Raw genomic sequence first — 23,333 nt, forward strand, 5'->3', positions numbered from 1 at the left:
TTTCACTGTGTGTGTTCACGCATATTAAGATGTATTTATTGTTTGACTCATTTAAAGGGACTGCATCGTTGTACATCCTTTTGGGTTTCTACTACTTCTAAAAACAGCACAAGCACTTAAAAAATAAGACACCCAGACATTTTTTGGCAATAACTTAATGATTTTTGGTGTCTAAAAAATTAGCCATTTCAAAAACCTTTCTATTGTTAAGTCACATTCGACGGGCACTCCACTGTTATCAGCTACTCCAGTGAAGCTCCAGCACATTTGGTCAGCTGGTTTTACCGCTGTTTGCACTGTACAATGGCTGCTGGGAAAGACAAGTGTTTTGTTGTTGCCTTACCATTCAGAAGCCACTGTTGCATTCTTGTTGGTTGTGCAGGAGGCTCCAATTCTGCTTTTCAAAGATGTACAGTTGTGTAATTACACAGCCTTTTTCATGTGCATTTTAAATGAACTGAACTGACTATAAGAATGTGAATACAAACTCTGGCTCCTGCATCTTACCTTGTTGTTATTGTGCTCCAGTTTTTTTGGGAATAACTTAATGATTTAAGTTATTACTAAATAACTTAAATCATTAAGTATTCTCGGGCAATTGACGTATTCTCGGGCAATTGTGATCGACCCCTGGCCTGGTGATCCACCGTGTTGGGATACAATTTTCTTGCATTATTTTCCTTCCAATAATTCACTTATCTGTTGCATAAAATACATTAGTTGGTGATTGTGACATGACAAAGTGCTAAACTCTTCAGAAATATTTCCATTTGTCAATGCTTTTCCATAAATGTAGATATCTGTATTCTAATCTCAGGAGATAACCATCATGCCATACTGTTCTTTCTCTTTTGCTTGCATCAGCAAACAGAGCAGGTTGTGAAACGTGTAGTTAATACAGAATCTAAACAGTGAATGATTGAATCCGATAGACAAAGTGGGATACCTCTCTTAACATCTAAAATCTAACTTAATGAAATAATAGGAAATTTCAACTTTAAGTTCTATCTTCTTATGCAATAGTTAAAACTAGGTGCTGTAAAGGAATGTAAATGGCATCTTGAAGATAATAAAGTTTCTGTTTCCCAGGAAAGCTATAATATAATGTAGCTTCCCAGAAGCAGGCAGAGCTGGCGGGAAGACTGCTTGTAACATGTTAAAACAAGCTCTCAAAAGATTCAAATAGAAACAGATTGCATTTTCATTGCTTATTAAATAGAAAATTCCAAAACAAAGCCAGCAGCCCTGAGCAGTTTCTGGTGCTCAGCACATACAATAAATCTATAAAGTTACAGTGTCTGCCTTCCTGGATTGGGGATATTTGTCTGGCACACCTGCCAGATGTTTCCAGATCTGGACCCGGGGACTTTGGAGGCTAAAGTTACATGTAAACTATATGAACAACTCCTTAACTGGCTTTGCAGCATGATTTTTATTGAGGCTTTTATTTTAAGTCACATGATTTAAAGCAGAACTAGATTCATGAGAACAAGCTGACGTTTACCACAGGGTGACACTAAGAAATAAACAAAATTAAAGTCACAAAATTACAAGAATAAAGTCAAAATATTTAAAAAATATTATGACTTTATTAAAAATAATATTATGAACGAAGCGGCCAAATTGAGTTTTCCTTGTAGGGTGTCTGTGCTCTAGCTTAGCGACATGGTGAGAAGCTCAGCCATCCAGGAGCCGTTGCTCCTTACTTAGGCTGCTTTCCCTGCAGAAGAAGGGATAGCAGCCTATCCCGTCCGTGGATGGACGGACGGACGGACGGATGGACGGACATAAAATTTTGTCATACAAGTTGAACAGAGTTTCTTATTTTTGGATGTTTGCTGTAGAGTCAACAATTTGGCAACTTGGCCTGTTTGCAGTTCATGCAAAGCAAACAGCAATCTCTCCAACTGCCCACAAAACTTGGAAAAGCTTGAGGAAATGTTGTGGTCCATTTTGTCCGTAATGTTAGGAGATTTCAGATTCTCATAATGCATGTGTTGGTTCTAACTGGCTGCTATTGATTCCTCCAACAGTCCAAAAACCTGTATGGGCTTTGGTTGAGATTGCATTTATCTCAGAGGTCAGGACTTCGTGTTCCCCTTAAGCACACAAGTAGTTACAAAATGCAGCTGGTGCCAGCAACAAATGGAGGCTTTAGATTTTTGGGGGTCTATTACTTTTTAAATATCCATCTTCTTTGATACATTAAATAATCCTTTTCAAAGAATTGGTTTTATCTCAGGTTGTCTTGATTTGATATTGCAATTATTTTGATGATCTGAGATATCATCAAAATGATATTGGCAACTTATTCTCATAGTTCATGTGTGAAAGCAAAATCTGAAGTAATTCACATGCAAAAACACTTCAATGCTAATTAATCATGAACATGTGACTTCATGGTCACTTTATAGTAAATAGAAAAATTAAGCTGGATTTTCCATTTTATATGTATTTTGCTTTTGTTTCATTTTAATTGGTAATTGCATGATGTTTTTAGGATATTTATGGTTTTATAATGTAAAGCACCCTGACCTGCCTTGTTGCTGAAATGTGCTATACAATAAATTTTTACCTGATTATTCACACTTGAGACAGTGAGTTTTGCTTTAGGTCAGTGAAGAAAAACTCAGCTTTGTTTTAAAATACGTCAACCAGTCTTGACTGTGATGTCAGTTCAACAGTCATGTTCAATTAATTAGAATGAGGCTCATTTTTATATTAAAAGTACCTTTGGAAAATTGAAGGTAGTAAACTTTTCAATTCGGCTGCATTTCTGTATGAAAACAGTTTGTTATGGTCCGATTTAATATTCAAATTGCAAATACATTTTTATTAATTGTAAGTGGGAAAATCCTCATACTTAGTAAGAATAAAGGCTGCCAAACATCCATGTATGTAACTAATCTGCATAATATGTTTTGACTTATTGATAAAGTTCCTGAATTAATAAATTGACGTTTTAATAATATTCTGATTTATTGAACAGGTTTGTACATTAAGCTTTATTCTTAGACAAAAATACTATCTTTTGACCCTGTGAATGTCAAATTTATTGATGCATTTGAGCATGACTGCACAAAATTGCAAAGCAAACATTAGGAAAGAACAGTATTATATTTGCAGTTTACAAAAGGTTTAGTGGGGGCTAGTTAAAATATGCATAGATTCAGTGCCAGCCTACTGGGCAGGTTTATTTAGGAACACAAAGTTATATATTCACTTGCATTTCACTGACCATGGCAGTTGCATGACAAGGACAGACATTTTATTGCCTGTAGTTTGGATAAGAATTGAAAGAAACAGAAACTACAAAGGCTGAAGGTGAGAATCAGTTTTATTAACCTATCAGATTTAATTTTACTGCAGATGATATTGCATCTCATCATTTCAAAGATAAATGTTGCAACATTTAAAAAGACATTGATTAATTTTTTTTTACAGGTATGCTGTACTTTCCCTTCACACTTGTACTCATTTCAGTTTTGAAGGAGTGGAGGTTGCTGCCTGCACCTTTGATGTCACTTTGTTTCACTTTGTAAAACCAATCACGCATGTGGTTATGTATGTTCTGCATTATCAAACTTGAAAGCAGTCAAACTTTCCAACTTGAGGATTCACAATTTGTTTTTATCTGCATTTGTATTTGGGTTAGTGAATTTTTTTTTCTTGAAACCAATCAAACTTTCCAACTTGAGGATGCACGATTTGTTTTCATCTGCATCGGTATTTGGGTCAGTGAATCGTTTTTTTCTGGTTTCTGTCTGGCTTGTCTGCCTTCAGAACATTTTGTGCTGCACATACAGTTGCTTGCACATGATCTTGTGGCAAACGTGCACAAACACTCACACAGAAACCAAAGTGCAATGAAATATAGACAAGACCACACATTATGTCGTTGGTTAGAGGACGTGGCTCAGGTAAAAAGTTACAACTAAAGAGAGAATAGATGTAACAAAGACCTGATCAAAACAGGAAATGCTTCAAAGTACACAACAAGCAGTAACTGGTGATTATAATCATTCATATTCAGTAGTGAGAGACATTGATTCAATTGGAGGAGTCCTCTGGATTGTGAAAATGTGCTACAATAACAAAAATATTATCTAGCAGGTAGAGATTTTATATAAAGTAACAAGAGATACTTTTACTAGTTTAAAATTGTTAAAGATCTGCTGTTGTTTACTTCTGACTCTTGAGAAGTAGAGTAGATATTAACCAGAATATCTCAGTGGCTTGGAACATTAAAACATGGAGAAGAAGCATTCAAGGTCTTTATGCTCCACTATACTTCATTAAACTTCCAGAAAATAGAAAAACTGCAGTATCTTTTCCAACTTGTCATTGCTTTCCCTTTGCTCCTGTAATGTGACGTTTTTGCTGATTTTCTGTTTTGTTTTCCTTCTAATCATGAAAATGACTTTGAATTGCCTTGTTGCTGAAAATGTGTGAGATAAAATTGTTTTGCCTCAACGTAACAAAGTAGCTGGAAACTATTAAACCACTACCACTAATTTTTAACTTTTAATCAGTTTTGCTTGAATGCTGTCGATTTTATGCCACATAATTGGACGTAAACATTCACAACCAGTTCTAATTTATTCTCAATTTGTCTTAAATTTTGTCAAGATGTTTCCTAGGAAATGTGGGATTGATTTTTGAATAAATAATGAATAAACTTTAAGGGGTTTGAATTAAAATATACTTCAAATGCAAAAGATCAAGTATAAAACTATTTTGTAATTATCTAGAGAGATATGCTTGATTTAATGACTCCAGTAGTGGCAATAGATGCTATACAAGTTCTAATGTGGCATGAGTACTGAAAAGTGGCATGAATACTGAAAACTATTAATATACTTCTCTGAGGTCCAGTCAAAAAAAACACAATCCAAATTTTGTTTAGTCATATGCTCTTTCATCAATTGCTTGAGTTTAGATTTATCTATTTTATTGTATGTTGTAAATTAAGTTAGTCTGAATCTGACATTATGAGTCTGTTTTACAGAAATGAGTCCAGTTCTGGTGATCCTACTGTTGTCTGCATCACTGCTGTCTCCTGGTGATGGTGGAAAAGTGTTGGTTTTCCCAGTGGATGGGAGTCACTGGCTGAACATGAAAATACTTTTGGAGGCGTTACATTCTCGGGGACATGAAATAACGGTGTTCCGCTCCTCAACCAGCTGGTACATTTCTGAATTTTCATCCCTTTACACGTCCATCACGATTGCCCAGGATCAGCCCGAAAACATCGAGAGTCAAGAAGTCATGACATCCTTCCTGGAGAGGTCTATGGAAATCCGTCGAAATGAAGGGACATTGTGGGCTTTCTTTCAGTTTTACAGGAATCTGTTTGATTTGTTTGGAGAAAACCAGAAGGGCGTAGCAAAGATGGTCATCAGAACCTTTGAGAATAGGACTTTGCTAAGGCAGCTAAATGAAACTGGATATGATCTTTTTCTGACGGACCCGGCGTTCCCAGGAGGAGTGCTGCTGGCGCACTATCTCAAGCTTCCTTTGGTGTTGAATGTACGCTGGATTCCCGGTGGAGAGGGTCACTTTGCTATCGCTCCTTCTCCTCTGTCCTACATTCCTGCTGTGTTCTCCCATTTCTCTGACAAAATGCATTTTTTACAAAGACTCCATAATATTATCTTCCATGGCATGTTGGTCTACATGCATTACTATGTCGCAAATCCACCATTCCAGGTTGTATGCGATAAATATTTTGGAGGTGATGTGAATACCTTGTCTCTGATACAGGGTGCAGATCTCTGGCTATTGCGGGTTGATTTTACCTTTGACTTCCCTCGCCCCACCATGCCCAACGTCATCTATATTGGAGGCTTCCAAGGAAAACCATCCAAGCCTTTGTCAACTGAATTAGAGGCATTTGTGCAGAGCTCTGGTGAACATGGAGTAATTGTGATGACTCTCGGCACTCTGCTGAGCGACCTTGGTCCTGAGGTGTCAGAAACCTTCGCGTCAGCGTTTGCCGGCCTCCCCCAGAAAGTTTTGTGGAGACATATTGGTAAACAACCAGCTGCTTTAGGGAACAACACTATGCTGGTTGAATGGTTGCCTCAGAACGACATCCTTGGCCATCCTAAAACTAAGGTTTTCATCACACATGGGGGCACCAATGGCATCTATGAGGCCATCTACCACGGCGTACCAGTTCTAGGCATTCCACTTATCTTTGACCAGTACGACAACATCATCCGACTGAAGAGACGAGGTGTGGCTGAGATAGTCGACGTGACAAAAATGACTGCTGATTCTCTGAAAAGTGCTCTGAAGTCCATTTTAGACCCAGAAAAACCCTACAAGCAGAATATGGTCAAACTATCACAGCTTCATCATGACAAACCAATGAAGCCCGTTGACAGTGCTATATTCTGGATCGAACATGTCATGAGGCATCGGGGTGCGCCACACTTGCGCTCCGAGTCTTATAAGATGCCCTGGTATGCCTACCACTGCCTAGATGTGATGGCATTCTGTTTAGCAATTGTGTTGCTTATCATTTTGTTGATCTGGCTTTCCTGTAGAACCTGCATTAGATGTTTGATAAGAAACAGGAAGTCTAAGGTTGAATAGAGGGAGTGATAATACATTTTGTTGTTGTAGGAAAGCAAGAGCAAAAATTTATAGGGTATTACCATTTACAATTACTTGAGAATACTATCATGAACCACATATTATTGTTTGTCCTCCAAACAATAATATGGTGGAAAAAAGTTTTAAACTCACTGTACTGTGTGATGAATTATTTCCAAATGTCTGGAAATGTAAACAGCATTTGTAGTGACTGACTAGTGCTGCCAAAACAATCAAAGACAAATATCAAATCAAATAAATCACATAAAGATTTTGTTGATTTGCAAAGTACATTTCTATGGATCCTTTGATTCTTTGAGGAGAGAGCAAAAGCTTGGAAAATAATATGCAGCAAATCTTCCAAATTCAGTAAATGTCCAGATCAACAATGAGTACTATCTAATTATTGTGTGATTTGAATTCTCAAAGTCTAAAATGAAACAAGGTCACATGGGAATCTTCACCATGGCTCGGAAAAAGCTACTAAAACGTTTTCTGTAGTGCTGCACATGGCTAAACGAAGAAATATGTGCATATCATCAATGCATATAATTATTTTATGTTTTCATTAAAGCATTTAAATATTTATGTATATTGTTTGAGTTGATTATTTTGGTTGGAAAGGCAATTTTTCAGTTTCTACTCAATGTGTGAACAGAAGGAATACTTTCTAAGAGTCCTACCTAAAACTATTGCAGCTCTGTGTGAGGTTAGTGCAGAAAACTGTTCCAGGTTTATAATAATGCAACTATTCTTGAAAGGTACATCAGTTAAGCAGAAGTTGGTGACAGGAAAAAAAGTGTTGTGGTTTATCAGACGGAAACAGCTACTATGTCTTAACATCACACCAAGAACTGTTTAAAAAAGTGTTCCTGTTTCAGAAACACTTATAGTTCCTAGAAGAAAAAAACAACAACCAACTATTATTCTGCTCTGCATGACTATTTTTTCTGGAGGAAGAAGAGGCTGACTGAGTCAGTGACAGCAAAAACTCTGCCGTCAGCGGTTCATGTGTCATCTTCAAGGTCATTTCCTAAATAACATGTTGAATGAGATGAAAACTGTTCAAAAAGTAAAGCTGTCATTAGCTGTAAAATTATTACTGTTATTCTTTTCTTTCTGGTATGAATATAAATGTTGTTCCTGTTTCCTTAAATTGTCAGTCACACCTCGTTTCCCATAGTAAGTAAAATACTTTGTTTCTAATTAACTGGCAAAAAGGTTCTGGTTCCTGCAACATTACTGGAGAAATGCTGCTTCATGTTTGGCAACTGAAACCGTGCCGTTTGTGTGATTTGTGTTTTAGTTTTAGACCCGCCACTTCTGGGTTTTAGTGACTTAAGTTATTTTCCCTTGTTGGTTTATTGATGGACTGGCAACCTGCCCAGGGGCAACAACCAATCAGCACCAATGACTGATTAATGCTGCTTTCAAAATGCCAGCTAATAGTGTATCAAGTAATATTGTGCTGTTGCTTTACTATTACTCCATTTATCCATGTCAATATCTTATGAATAAATGGAGTATGTTTTGGTTTATCATCACTTCAGTCATTATATTAAACAATCCTAAGCCTAGCCACAAATATAATCTTCACCATGGCTCAGAAAAAGCTGCTAAAGCGTTTTCTGTAGTGCTGCCACACTAATAAAAAAGGTTAGGTGATAAATGAATTGGAAACCTAAAATTTTAGCTTGTGTCCATAAAATGAATTTTGTAAGCATTGCAGTTCTGTGTTGAATAATCAAGAACTTTGATAGAAGATGAGCCGCATAAAACATAAAATAATTAGGATGTTCTTGTTTGGGAGGAATGTTTGTAAATATCGAAGCAAAACTGTATGTGTAACAAATATATTTGCTGATCAGTGAACCACTTAACTTTATAAAATATGTTTCCTCTCATTCAGATTCTAACACTAATATAAGCAGAAGTCAGAAGAGTAAAAATTGAATGAATTGGAGTTTATACATTGTACAAGGTTTTATTATTCTAAAACTATGTTGTTTCACTAAAATAGTGCAACATTGAAACAGATCTGACCTCACTTTAAAATTATTACTTACATTTTTTGCAGCTGACAACATAAGAATAGAGAAAAGAAAGCATAAAAAACTTTACAAGAATGTACAAAAGTATTAATTATTATATTGAATGAAAAAGAAAAATGTTACACATCATTTGTTTCACTCTGTGCTACCGGCACAGAGCAAGAATTTGACTTAAACAATCGACTGAACATCTGTTGCCCTCCTTGCAGCTGCTGCCTGACTTGAGCACCCATGTCTTCATAAACGTGGAGGTAAACCAGTGGGTTGAGAGCACTATTCAGGCTCACAAGACCACGACTTGCCTGACGAGCATTGAAGATTCCAGAATCCCATTCGGGGCATGTTCCCTGACTAATCAGGACTCTGGAATACATGCTGAGGTTCTTGAAGACATGGTAGGGTGCATAACAAAGCAAGAAGAGAAGAATCAAAATTACCAACAGCTTCAAGCTGCGTCGTTTCAGGTCCTTGTCAATCGTTTCTGAGCGGCAGACAACCAGAGTCACATGTCCGTAGCTCCAAATGGTGATGAGGAATGGGATGCAAAATCCAAATGACGTCCATATGATGGAGTATTTCAGGTAACTCTTCATATGTTCATTTGAGGTACTGTCAAAACATTTTTTTCCCCCAAATGTTTTTGGGTAAAACATGTCTGGAAAACTCTGAACACCCACCAAAATCCAAACAACGACTGAGATGACCACAGAGTGAGTCGCGGTCAATCTCCCCATTGCTCTCATGGGATGGACGATGGACAGGTACCTGTACACACTTATACAGGTGAGGAACCCGATGCTGCAGTACAGATTCAGGTTGAAGCAAAATCTTGTTACCAAGCAGAATCCTTCTCCAAAGATCCATGTATTTCCTTTCATGTGGTACAGGATCAGGAAGGGGAGAGTGAGCAGATACAGAATGTCTGCTAGTCCAAGGTTTAGGACAAAGATGTTGATATTTCCCAGTTTCTTCCAGTTGCGCCGCAAAGAGTTCAATCCCCATCCATTAGCAGTCAGTCCAACAATAAACACCAAGATGTGAAGAGTAGGCAGAACTGTGTGTTCGAATAATTTCTTATTAGGTTGAGAACACCTGGTTGCATTCATTTTGTCTTCCAGAAACAAGAGATCTCAGCCCTTCTCCTCTGAGGCTCTGATCGCAGATGAAAATAAACTGAAAGGACACCCGCCATAAACAACTTCCTTTTTGAAGCCCTGCCTTCAAGCTGACTTAGCTGCACATGGAAAAAAAAAAAAAAGAACTGCAACACCCTGCCCACACCTGGCTAGCCAGTCTTTCACAGCTGTGTGGCAGATTTTCCTTCTTTAGAAGTGAAAGAGAAATTAAGAAATGTAAATGGTTTATTATTAATAAAACCTGTATATTACACGTGACCTTTGTAGCCAAAATATCTTGTTATAAGTGGGATAATATGCCAACGGAACAAGTACATTAATTATTAACTAAGGAATTATTGACTAATTCCATAATAGTGACAAGATGGCCTCACTATGAATGTCCACCATCAGTTTCAATTACTTTGAATATTTTTTTGTTCTTTGATTTTTCCTGAGTTTCACTGAGTTCAATTAACTTCCCAAAATGTTCTGAGTATTACATAATTACACCCCCTGTTTGTCCCGTTTTATATCATAAATAAGGTCTGAAAATGAAGCAATAAGCCAGTTGAAAACAATCCAGTTTATAGTTAGAAATGAAGTTATTCTAAAACAAAAACGATACAATAATATATAATTAGGACAAAGATAAGCTCTCAAAAGGTCGTTGCCATGTAATACTGAGCAATGTGTTTAAACCGAACTAAAACCAGTTGAAACCTCGCGTCCATTCATGAGGTTCGTTTTGACCTTTCTTCAAGTTGGATTGAGTCTTTAGTGCCATCTGGTGGCAGTAAAAATCATTGCATTCATCTGGCGTTTACATGTACATTTGTTGATTTTTAAGCACTTGTTAATTAAATGGACTGTCCTCAGATGTATATGTATGTTCATATGCATTCACCTGTGTTTGCCCAAGAAATTCAGATTCTGTTGTGAATGCAATGCGGTTTTTACATTGACATTACAAACAAAGAGGTTGGGCTTTTTCACACAGTCACACAAACAGTTGATCAATAAACATCCCCACAAGATGTTCTGGAATCTTCTGTGGACATGCACTTACCTAGACATTGTAAACCCGCTTCACAGGCAGTTGATAACACAGACAGTTAATGATCAAAGCAACCAATGACAAAGAAGCTCATAACGCAAGAATGTGCAAACATTTCTGACCCCCAAGAAAACATCTGGCAAAACAGTTAAGAGTATACCACAAAAGAAAGGAGTCAAGAAAACAGCATACAGAATACTAATATAAAAACATAAACTTTCAAATACATGAACTTAGATAATTTTCCTAACAAAGGCATCTTCAATCAGAAAACAATACTGTGATTAACTTATTGACAGCTGGTAAGATGTCATGGAAACACCAAGCAGGGAGCCAGCAGAAAAAGATCAGAAAATATAAAGTCTACATAGCTCTACATTTGCTGTGAAGGCATTTTCACCCATTCTGATAAGCTAAAACATGAGCAATATTGTCACAAGTTTGAATGAAATGTCCTAATAAAGGAATAAGCTGATGAAGATCAATAGTAACCATAAACACAATTTCTACTCCTGCAAAGGGATTTTTTTATCAAAAATAATGACTAATTATCCTTTAAAGTAGTGCATCAAATATAGAGACTATTTGAAACAATGAAATTAGTTACATTTTCAATATGCTTTTTGGCAATATAGCTGAAAATAATTCAACCACCTTTCACTTAAATCTTTATAGAAAATAAAATAAAATCACCTGAGATTGATATACATAAATTCATATGTGTATTAATAGATTTAGTTTATAAAAAAATAAATGTTCATTTAATTGTGTTAATATTAGATCTAAAATTTTTGTTTGTTTACCGATCGTGTCTCGATTGGTTTTGTCTGAATCACTGGAACGCGTTACTTCTGTTCTTCCATAAAAACAATCGAAGCGACAGGAGTGACGTCGTCTGTTTTCATTACAGGTAAAATTATGACTTATAAGGTTTATAGCTGTATTTGTGTTGATTATGTTGGCCGAATGAGCAGGGAGTGTTTGTGTTGTCTGCGATAACTTGAGTTTTATTGACCCTCCTGTTATGTTCCGGGTCAAATTGACCCTTTTCAAAGTTTAAAAATCTTTTTAAAATAGTTAGAAGCTTTTTTTGTTTGTTTGTTTTGTTTTTTGCATGAAACGTTTTCTATTTGTCTTAATAGGTGCACTCTACATAGAAATTGAAAATGCATTCATTTGACACATTTCCACCAGCCCCTGCTTTTACTTTTTACACTGTTCGGGTCAATTTAACCAGGCTTCAAAAAAAAAAAAAATGAAAAAAATGTCCAGTTCTGTATGTTTTCTTGCAGCTATGAACCATATTTCACCACACACACATACACAACACCACACACACACACGCACACCCGGACACACACGAGCCCATTTCTCACTTTTCTCTTTACTTCACTAGAAAACCGCAAGAAAGCAGGTGTTCATACAACTTTTGACGGGAATCTTTTCTATTTCTGTTCCTGTGGACAAACTCCACCCACACTGAGTGGACTCTCAGCAGAATGGAGGGAAACACTCTCTGCATGACTCATTTATCTTGATTTTAATCAGCGGGTCAATTTGACCCTGAATAGTATGTGTGTCTCAAGTTCAATTGTAAAGATCACGCATTGAAAAAAATTAAATAAAATGTAATATTAAAAAAAATTGACCAAAAATCAATTTCAAGGAAATTATTGTTTTTTTGTGTGTCTAGGTATTTTTTTCAGTGGACATAAAAAATTTTAATTCCATTTTTTATGTCCAAATGAGTAAATGAGTGGGTTGTTGTCATTGTTCCTTAATTTCTGAGAAATAATAAAAAAAACATCATTACACAAATATTTGTTGAAATTGGTAGTATTGGAGTTAATAATCAAATATAAAAATGTTTTGGAGGAATTCTTTGATTTCTAACACTATTGCATGATTAAAAACTCCCTGGATCAAATTCACCCAGGAACATTATTGCTCTACCCCAGAAACGAACATAACAGGAGTTAATAATTATACTCACATTAGCTGTCAGGCAAGCTGCGTCCGGTGCTACGTGTCTTATTACTATATGGAGATAACCACAATGTTTGTGTACAATGTTCAGCACTCAGTACGTGACTATGTAATGTTTAAAACTGTTCTTGGAAACACATTACAACACTGGAAGCGAAAGGAGTAACATTGTGTCCTGTCTGTTTTTATTATTCCTTTTTACAGAGGCTAACAAAAGCACTTTGCACTGCGTGTTGCTGTTCAACAAGGCAGTTAAACAGCAACATGCTGTGCCGGCCTCCTGGGCAGAGTCAAGAGATTGTTCTCTTTCTGATGTGTGATGCTTCTCTTAACTTCCTCACTAGAACTTACATTGACCTGATCTAAAATCAACCTGTGTGGTTACCATTCAATGAAGTAATAGGAAGTTTTAACTTTAGGGTTTTTTTTTATTCGATAGTTAATCACTAGGTGATGTAAAGGAATGTAAATGTCATCTTCAAGATAAGAAAGTAGAGTTTCTGTTTTCAAGGGAAAGCCATAATTTGATGTAGCTTCCCAGAAACAGGCAGAGCTGTGGGGAAGTTTGCTTGTGACATTTTAAAACAAACTTAAAAAAAAAAAAAACAAATAAAAATAGATTTCATTGTCGTTGCTTATTTAACAGAATTCTGCACAACAAAGTCAGCAGGTCTGAGCAGTTTCTGGTGCTGAGCCATCAGCAGATACAATAAATCTACGAAGTTACTGGATGACCATAAGATTTTATTCTCATGTTGTTATGACATTATTCTAATATTATTTCGACCTTATTCTCATACGAGTTCATTTTTGTGGTATTCTTATAGTTTCAGGATTTTATTCTTGCAATGTTGTGATTTTATTTGTGTGATATGTTTTCTTTTGGGACTTTTCTCATAACGTAGCCTGATTCTCAGAGTTCTCATTTTATTCTCATTCATTCAACCATTTTCTCATTTTATTTCGCATTCTTGTACAACTTTATTTTCATAATTTTATTTACGATGTTAATATGGCCTTAATAATCTGAAGTTAAACTGAGTTTCTTATTTTTGCATGTTTGCTGTAGAGTAGAGGTAGAATAAACAGGTCATGCAAAGCAAACAGCAACCTCTGCAACTGAACCACAAGACTTGGAAAAACTTGAGGAAATATTGTGGTGCATTTTGTCGGTGCTGTTAGCCCTGTTAGGAGATTTCAGATTCTCATCGTGCATGTGTGGGTTCTAACCGGCTGCTATTGATTCCTCCAACCGTCCAGAGGTAAAGACTTTGTGTTCATACTCAGCACACAAGTAGTATTTACACAATACAACTGGTGCCAGCAACGACTGGAGGTTTTAGATTTTTGGGGGCAATTACATTTTAACGCCGGGTCAAATAGGGGCCTATATATTTTTATAAACAAATTAAATCTTTTTCAAATGCACTTTTTTGTTTTTTCTCAAGTTGTCTTGATCTGATATTGAAGTTATTTTGTTGATGTGTGTTATAAATTCTTCAAGTAGTGCAATGTCTGATATCTATGCTTTTATTTTGAAGTGCTTCCTTTTATTTTGAAGGAGGTTTGTCCATTTATTTTCTTCTTCTTGACGTTAGTCAGCTGATCTCTTTTCCGTTTTACTGTGCAGGCATCGATAATAAACTGCTTCAATTTATTTGCACCGCTGTAAGACATAATCCTTCAGTAAACCTATTTAAACACCTGATGATCAGCATGTGTTCTGACCGAAGCCCTGGAGCGGCCAGTTAACAAGATCCAGCAACAGAGGTCAAAATCCTCAACAATGTGAAATTTTTAAGTGTGACAAAGAAGCAGAAACTGCAGTAAAGTAATTGATATGCAAACAGAAATGAAAAATCAAGAATCTCTGATTTCATGGAAATGAAACACATAACACATATAGAAATTAAGCTGGGTTTTTATTTATGTCTTGCTTTTGAACAGTAATGTTTACTTGTTTTATAAATTGATAACTGTGTGATGTTTTTGATGTTTTATAATGTAAAGCATTTTGCACTTCCTTGTTGCTGATATTAAAGTTATCGTGATGATGTGAATTCACAATAACTTCAAGTCCAAATAGATTTGAACTTGATTATTCAAAGTATAGTTTCAACTGATTTGTTAACACTGGAGACAGTCAGTGTCACTTCAGGTCAGTGAAGAAACATTCATCTTTTTATTTCCTACATTGGATTCTGAAAACACTGTGCAACTTAAAGGGATGTAAAATGTATAATACTGATTTGACTAAAATAAAACTTATATCCTAATATAACATAATAATATCCTGCTATGCTATTTTAGAAATATTAGGAAATTTATTCATCAACTTGACCTGTTTGGTTTACTTTAACTATAATGTACCAACAATTAATGTTTTACAATATGTCAACCAGTCTTGACTGTAATGTCAGTTCCACAGTCATGTTCAATTAATTAGAATGAGGCTCATTTTTATATTAAAAATAGCTTTTGAAAATTGAAGGCAGTAAACTGTTCAATATAAATTTCTGTATGAAGACAATTTCTTATGGTCTGATTTAATATTCAAATTGTGAATAAGATTTCATTAATTGTAAGTGGAAACATCCTCAAAATGTATAAGAATAAAGGCTGCCAAACATCCATGTGTGTAACTAATCTGCATAATGTGTTTTGACTTGGTGATAAAGTTCCTGAATTAAATTGACTTTTCAATAATATTCTGATTTATTGAACAGGTTTGTACATTAAGCTTTATTCTTAGACAAAATAATATCTTTTGACCCTGTGAATGTCAAATTTATTGATGCATTTCAGCATGACCGTACAAAAATGGCAAAGCAAACAAGAACAGTTTGACATTTGCAGTTTACAGAAGGTTTAGTGGGGGCTAGTTAAAATGTGCTTACATGCAGTGCCAGCCTACTGGGCAGGTTTATTTAGGAACACAAAGTTATATATTCACTTGCATTTCACCCAACAACTGACCACGACAGTTGCTTGACGAGGACAGACATTTTTGACATTTTTACATATTGCCTGTAGTTTGGATTAGACTTGAAAGGAACAAACTACAAAGGCTGAAGGTAAGAATCAGTTTTATTAACCTATCAGATTTAATTTTACTGCAGATAATATTGCATTTCATCATTTCAAAGATAAATGTTGCAACATTTCATAAGACACTGATTTTTTTTAATAGGTATGCTGTACTTTCCCCTTACACTTGTACTCATTTCAGTTTTGAAGGAGTGGAGGTTGCTGCCTGCACCTTTGATGTCACTTTGTTTCACTTTGTAAAACCAATCACGCATGTGGTTATGTATGTTCTGCTTTATCAAACTTTCCAACTTGAGGATGCATGATTTGTTTTTATCTGCATTTGTATTTGGGTTAGTGAATCTTTTTTGTTTCTCATTTCTGTTTGGCTTATCTGCTTTGAAAACATTTTTGCTTCACATATTGCTTGCACATGATCTTGTGGCAAATGTGCACACTTACCGACACAATGAAACATAGACAAGACCATCTTATCAGGTTGCTGCTTAGAGGATGAGGCTCAGATAAAAAGCAGAGAATAGTTTTAACAGAGAGCTGATCAAAACAAGAAAAGCTTCAAAGTACACAACAAGCAGTAACTGGTGATTATAATCATTCATATTCAGTAGAGAGAGACATTGATTTAATTGGAGGAGTTTTCTGGACTGCTGGAAAATATACTACAATAATAATATAAACATGTAATTCACTTTGAGTTGCCTTGTCACTGAAAATATTAAACACAAACAAAATGGTCTTTCCTTAAAGTAGCAAAGCAGGTCGAGTCCATCAAACCAAATAACTTAGATTTGCTTTTTTCTGAAATGGTGTTATAATTGGGCTTACACCTTCACAACCGATTTCACTTTTGTCTTCTCAATTTGTCCTCAATATTGTCAAGATCTTTTCTAGAAAAAGTAGGATTGATTGTTTTCTTACTTTTTGGCTTCTTGGGTGAATAAACTTTAACATATTTTTAAATACAAAAGATCAAGTATAAAACTAAATAACTTGGAGAATAAACAAAAATTGCATAGAAGTTTGTGAAAGGTAAATTTTGTGAATTTTTTATTATTATTATTATTTTGTTATTATCTGTAGAGATTTGTTTGAGTTAATGACTCCAGTAGTGGCAATGGATGATTCCCTGAACAAAAAAAACAAAACAAAAAAAAAGAGGCGACTGATAGACCGACTGACAAGCATACTTCCTGAGAGGCGTATCAATAATCGAGAACAAAATATCAAGCCTGGAAACCTGGTATTATAACGGACTGAATGTTATGTTTTTTAATGTCATCTCTGCTCGGCGTGCAGGGCAAAGGCGGTTGCCACGGCAACGGGTGTGCTTAAACGATAAAGAGAGTCGGAGAGTAAAAAGTTGCTCGTGGTTTTGAGTTGATCACCTGTTCGGGTTGCTTCACTTTTGTTTACATTCACTGTAGTTTCTGAACGTTCAATAAACGACAAACCTGGACTAATTACTGTGATATTCTTGAGTTGCAAAGATTAAACAGAGGAAATGTGGATCCGATGCTTTTTAATGGTGGAACAGCAGGAAAACAAAACAGCCAAGTTGGCCTACTGAGAACTGTACCTGGAACCGGAATGTCGGTATTTCTTACCATTAGGGGGCAACAAACCACTCTATTACAATCACCTCGTTCGTATGCAGTAAACGTCACAAAAAACATCAAATAGGACGAATATATTTGATTAGGTTTTAACAAACAAATGGCTTCTACCGCAAAAATTATGTGAAATTAAATTAATTATATCCCAAATTCAGAAGATTTGCCTTTACCTTTGCAGTGCTCTTTGGTTCCTCCTATCAGTCTGTAGTTTCTCATCAAACCAAATTTCAGATCTACAATAACTGACTGACACCTGCTGGCCTCAGGTTTGCAACCAGCTTCTGACTGAGAAACCAGTAACCTGCTCCCAGTGACAGAATCTCTCTGAGGTTTTTTATCACTTCATCAGTTCTGATATAACTGATGTATGTTCACATAAAAAATATGTCAATAGGGTTTAATTTACCATTTTTATGTCTTGGTGTCATGAGGTAGATCTCAGCTGGCTGATGAGAGAAAAAGTAGATCTTGGTCTCAAAAAGTTGGAGCACCCCTGCTGTAGCCTATTCCTTTACTGGTAATTTTTTGGTTAGAAAAAATGTATTTTATTTTATTTTTTGGTAAATAAAATGTTGTAATGTTGCAAATTTACCAAAATTAAGTTAATCTGAATCTGACATTATGAGTCTGTTTTACAGAAATGAGTCCAGTTCTGGTGATCCTACTGTTGTCTGCATCGCTGCTGTCTCCTGGTGATGGTGGAAAAGTGTTGGTTTTCCCAGTGGATGGAAGTCACTGGCTGAACATGAAAATACTTTTGGAGGCGTTACATTCTAGGGGGCATGAAATAACGGTGTTCCGCTCCTCAACCAGCTGGTACATTTCTGAATTTTCACCCCTTTACACGTCCATCACGATTGCCCAGGAGCAGCCCGAAAACATCGAGAGTCAAAAAGTCATGACGTCCTTCCTGGAGAGGTCTATGGAAATCCGTCGAAATGAAGGAACATTGTGGGCTTTTTTTCAGTTTTACAGGAATCTGTTTAATCTTTTTGGAGGTGTAGGAAAGAACGGTGCAGTAAAAATGGTCATCAGTATCTTTGAGAATGAGACTCTGATAAAGCAGCTAAATGAAACTGGATATGATCTTTTCCTGACGGACCCGGCGTTCCCAGGAGGAGTGCTGCTGGCGCACTATCTCAAGCTTCCTTTGGTGTTGAACGTACGCTGGCTTCCCGGTGGAGAGGGTCACTTTGCTATCGCTCCTTCTCCTCTGTCCTACATTCCTGCTGTGTTCTCCCATTTATCTGACAAAATGCACTTTTTACAAAGACTCCATAATATTATCTTCCACATCATGATGATCTACAAGCAATACTATGTTTCTGGTCCAAAATACCAAGATATATGTGATAAATACTTTGAAGATAATGTGGATACCTTGTCTCTGACACAGGGTGCAGATCTCTGGCTAATGCGGGTTGATTTTACCTTTGACTTCCCTCGCCCCACCATGCCCAACGTCATCTACATTGGAGGCTTCCAAGGAAAACCATCCAAGCCTTTGTCAACTGAATTAGAGGCATTTGTGCAGAGCTCTGGTGAACATGGAGTAATTGTGATGACTCTCGGCACTCTGCTGAGCGACCTTGGTCCTGAGGTGTCAGAAACCTTCGCGTCAGCGTTTGCCGGCCTCCCCCAGAAAGTTTTGTGGAGACATATTGGTAAACAACCAGCTGCTTTAGGGAACAACACTATGCTGGTTGAATGGTTGCCTCAGAACGACATCCTTGGCCATCCTAAAACTAAGGTTTTCATCACACATGGGGGCACCAATGGCATCTACGAGGCCATCTACCACGGCGTACCAGTTCTAGGCATTCCACTTATCTTGGACCAGTACGACAACATCATCCGACTGAAGGCACGAGGTGTGGCTGAGATAGTCGACGTGACAAAAATGACTGCTAACTCTCTGAAAAGTGCTCTGAAGTCCATTTTAGACCCAGAAAAACCCTACAAGCAGAATATGGTCAAACTATCACAGCTTCATCATGACAAACCAATGAAACCCATTGACAGTGCTATATTCTGGATCGAACATGTCATGAGGCACCGGGGTGCGCCACACTTGCGCTCCGAGTCTTATAAGATGCCCTGGTATGCCTTCCACTGCCTAGATGTGATGGCATTCTGTTTAGCAATTGTGTTGCTTATCATTTTGTTGATCTGGGTTTCCTGTAGAACCTGCATTAGATGTTTGATAAGAAACAGGAAGTCTAAGGTTGAATAGAGGGAGTGATAATACATTTTGTTGTTGTAGGTAAGCAAGAGCAAAAATTTATAGGGTATTACCATTTACAATTACTTGAGAATACTATCATGAACCACATATTATTGTTTGTTCTCCAAACAATAATATGGTGGAAAAAAGGTTTAAACTCAATAAACAGCACGGTATATACCTGATAAGCAAGACTATTGTTCATACTGCAGACAAAACAATTTTGAAGGCATATGACTCTAACTAAAATAATCAGATATAAATATTTCAAGTATCTTAATTACTTTTCTTATCTCATTATAAAATATAGTATATTTCCTCTAATTCAGATTCTAACATACTAATATATGCATAAGTCAGAAGAGGACTAATTGAATAAATTGAAGTTCATAAGTTGTACAAGGTTTTATTATTCTGTTGTTTCACTATTTTAGTGAAACATTGAAATGGATCTGGCGTCATTTTAAATTTATCACTTACATTTTCTTTTGCATCTATCAACATAAGAAAAGAGAAAACAAAACATAAAAACTTTACAAGAAAAAATATTAGTATCAACTAAGGAATTATTGACTAATTCCATAATAGTGACAAGATGGCCTCACTATGAATGTCCACCATCAGTTTCAATTACTTTGAATATTTTTTTGTTCTTTGATTTTTCCTGAGTTTCACTGAGTTCAATTAACTTCCCAATTGTTCTGAGTATTTTACATAATTACACCCCCTGTTTGTCCCGTTTTATATCTTAAATAAGGTCTGAAAATGAAGCAATAAGCAAGTTGAAAACAATCCAGTTTATAGTTAGAAATGAAGTTATTCTAAAACAAAAACGATACAATAACATTATATAATTAGGACAAAGATAAGCTCTCAAAAGGTCGTTGCCATGTAATACTGAGCAATGCTTTGTGTTTAAACCGAACTAAAACCAGTTGAAACCTCGCGTCCATTCATGAGGTTCGTTTTGACCTTTCTTCAAGTTGGATTGAGTCTTTACTGCCATCTGGTGGCAGTAAAAATCATTGCATTCATCTGGCGTTTACATGTACATTTGTTGATTTTTAAGCACTTGTTAATTAAATGGACTGTCCTCAGATGTATATGTATGTTCATATGCATTCACCTGTGTTTGCCCAAGAAATTCAGATTCTGTTGTGAATGCAATGCGGTTTTTACATTGACATTACAAACAAAGAGGTTGGGCTTTTTCACACAGTCACACAAACAGTTGATCAATAAACATCCCCACAAGATGTTCTGGAATCTTCTGTGGACATGCACTTACCTAGACATTATAAACCCGCTTCACAGGCAGTTGATAACACAGACAGTTAATGATCAAAGCAACCAATGACAAAAGAAGCTCATAACGCAAGAATGTGCAAACATTTCTGACCCCCAAGAAAACATCTGGAAAAACAGTTAAGAGTATACCACAAAAGAAAGGAGTCAAGAAAACAGCATACAGAATACTAATATAAAAACATAAACTTTCAAATACATGAACTTAGATAATTTTCCTAACAAAGGCATCTTCAATCAGAAAACAATACTGTGATTAACTTATTGACAGCTGGTAAGATGTCATGGAAACACCAAGCAGGGAGCCAGCAGAAAAAGATCAGAAAATATAAAGTCTACATAGCTCTACATTTGCTGTGAAGGCATTTTCACCCATTCTGATAAGCTAAAACATGAGCAATATTGTCACAAAATTTGAATAGAAATGTCCTAATAAAAAGGAATAAGCTGATGAAGATCAATAGTAACCATAAACACAATTTCTACTCCTGCAAAGGGATTTTTTGATCAAGAATAATGACTAATTATCCTTTAAAGTATTGCATCAAATATAGAGACTATTTGAAACAATGAAATTAGTTACATTTTCAATATACTTTTTGACAATATAGCTGAAAATAATGCAACCACCTTTCACTTTAAATCTTTATAGAAAATAAAATAAAATCACCTGAGATTGATATACATAAATTCATATGTGTATTAATAGATTTAGTTTATAAAAAAATAAATGTTCATTTAATTGTGTTAATATTAGATCTAAAATTTTTGTTTGTCTACCGATCGTGTCTCGATTGGTTTTGTCTGAATCACTGGAACGCGTTACTTCTGTTCTTCCATAAAAACAATCGAAGCGACAGGAGTGACGTCGCGTCTGTTTTCATTACAGGTAAAATTATGACTTATAAGGTTTATAGCTGTATTTGTGTTGATTATGTTGGCCGAATGAGCAGGGAGTGTTTGTGTTGTCTGCGATAACTTGAGTTTTATTGACCCTCCTGTTATGTTCTGGGTCAAATTGACCCTTTTCAAAGTTTAAAAATCTTTTTAAAATAGTTAGAAGCTTTTTTTGTTTGTTTGTTTTGTTTTTTGCATGAAACGTTTTCTATTTGTCTTAATAGGTGCACTCTACATAGAAATTGAAAATGCATTCATTTGACACATTTCCACCAGCCCCTGCTTTTACTTTTTACACAGTTCGGGTCAATTTAACCAGGCTTCAAAAAAAAAAAAATGAAAAAAATGTCCAGTTCTGTATGTTTTCTTGCAGCTATGAACCATATTTCACCACACACACATACACAACACACCACACACACACATGCACACCCGGACACACACGAGCCCATTTCTCACTTTTCTCTTTACTTCACTAGAAAACCGCAAGAAAGCAGGTGTTCATACAACTTTTGACAGGAATCTTTTCTATTTCTGTTCCTGTGGATAAACTCCACCCACACTGAGTGGACTCTCAGCAGAATGGAGGGAAACACTCTCTGCAAGACTCACTTATCTTGATTTTAATCAGCGGGTCAATTTGACCCTGAATAGTACGTGTGTCTCAAGTTCAATTGTAAAGATCACGCATTGAAAAAAATTAAATAAAATGTAATATTTAAAAAATTGACCAAAAATCAATTTCAAGGAAATTATTGTTTTTTTGTGTGTCTAGGTATTTTTTTCAGTGGACATAAAAAATTTTAATTCCATTTTTCATGTCCAAATGAGTAAATGAGTGGGTTGTTGTCATTGTTCCTTAATTTCTGAGAAATAATAAAAAAAACATCATTACACAAATATTCGTTGAAATTGTTAGTATTGAAGTTAATAATCAAATATAAAAATGTTTTGGAGGAATTCTTTGATTTCTAACACTATTGCATGATTAAAAACTCCCTGGATCAAATTCACCCAGGAACATTATTGCTCTACCCCAGAAACGAACATAACAGGAGTTAATAATTATACTCACATTAGCTGTCAGGCAAGCTGCGTCCGGTGCTACGTGTCTTATTACTATATGGAGATAACCACAATGTTTGTGTACAATGTTCAGCACTCAGTATGTGACTATGTAATGTTTAAAACTGTTCTTGGAAACACATTACAACACTGGAAGCGAAAGGAGTAACATTGTGTCCGTGTCTGTTTTTATTATTCCTTTTTACAGGGGCTAACAAAAGCACTTTGCACTGCGTGTTGCTGTTCAACAAGGCAGTGAAACAGCAACATGCTGTGCAGGCCTCCTGGGCAGAGTCAAGAGATTGTTCTCTTTCTGCAGGAGATCTTTTTAAGTAATTTTAAAAAGATTGATTTTTATCATGTCACTTACTT

The 23,333-nt window shown here is 35.9% G+C and overlaps 3 protein-coding genes across 5 annotated transcripts; 2 read left to right on the top strand and 1 right to left on the bottom strand.

Moving 5' to 3' along the window:
* Window positions 1–3,240: 3,240 nt before the first annotated feature.
* LOC129377080 (UDP-glucuronosyltransferase 2B17-like) lies at window positions 3,241–7,188 on the top strand. The gene is made up of 2 exons (XM_055056799.1): window positions 3,241–3,324; window positions 5,009–7,188. The coding sequence occupies exon 2, from the start codon at window positions 5,011–5,013 to the stop codon at window positions 6,598–6,600; it is 1,590 nt and encodes a 529-aa protein (XP_054912774.1). The 5' UTR covers window positions 3,241–3,324; window positions 5,009–5,010; the 3' UTR covers window positions 6,601–7,188.
* LOC129377079 (UDP-glucuronosyltransferase 2B17-like) lies at window positions 3,261–23,126 on the top strand. Of its 3 annotated transcripts, none has more exons than XM_055056796.1 (2): window positions 3,261–3,324; window positions 18,109–23,126. In XM_055056796.1, the coding sequence occupies exon 2, from the start codon at window positions 18,111–18,113 to the stop codon at window positions 19,701–19,703; it is 1,593 nt and encodes a 530-aa protein (XP_054912771.1). In that variant the 5' UTR covers window positions 3,261–3,324; window positions 18,109–18,110; the 3' UTR covers window positions 19,704–23,126. The 3 variants fall into 3 exon arrangements, with proteins under 3 accessions (XP_054912771.1, XP_054912772.1, XP_054912770.1); XM_055056797.1 differs by lacking the exon at window positions 3,261–3,324 and adding an exon at window positions 11,722–11,733; XM_055056795.1 differs by lacking the exon at window positions 3,261–3,324 and adding an exon at window positions 15,781–15,883.
* Window positions 8,571–9,819, bottom strand: LOC129377101 (P2Y purinoceptor 1-like). Its single transcript, XM_055056832.1, has one exon. It carries the CDS (start codon window positions 9,755–9,757, stop codon window positions 8,771–8,773), a length of 987 nt encoding a protein of 328 aa, XP_054912807.1. The 5' UTR covers window positions 9,758–9,819; the 3' UTR covers window positions 8,571–8,770.
* Window positions 23,127–23,333: the final 207 nt, after the last annotated feature.

The sequence above is a fragment of the Poeciliopsis prolifica genome, unplaced genomic scaffold (genome assembly GCF_027474105.1).
Source record: "Poeciliopsis prolifica strain line A6 unplaced genomic scaffold, Auburn_PproV2 SCAFFOLD046, whole genome shotgun sequence".
Classification (NCBI taxonomy): domain Eukaryota; kingdom Metazoa; phylum Chordata; class Actinopteri; order Cyprinodontiformes; family Poeciliidae; genus Poeciliopsis; species Poeciliopsis prolifica.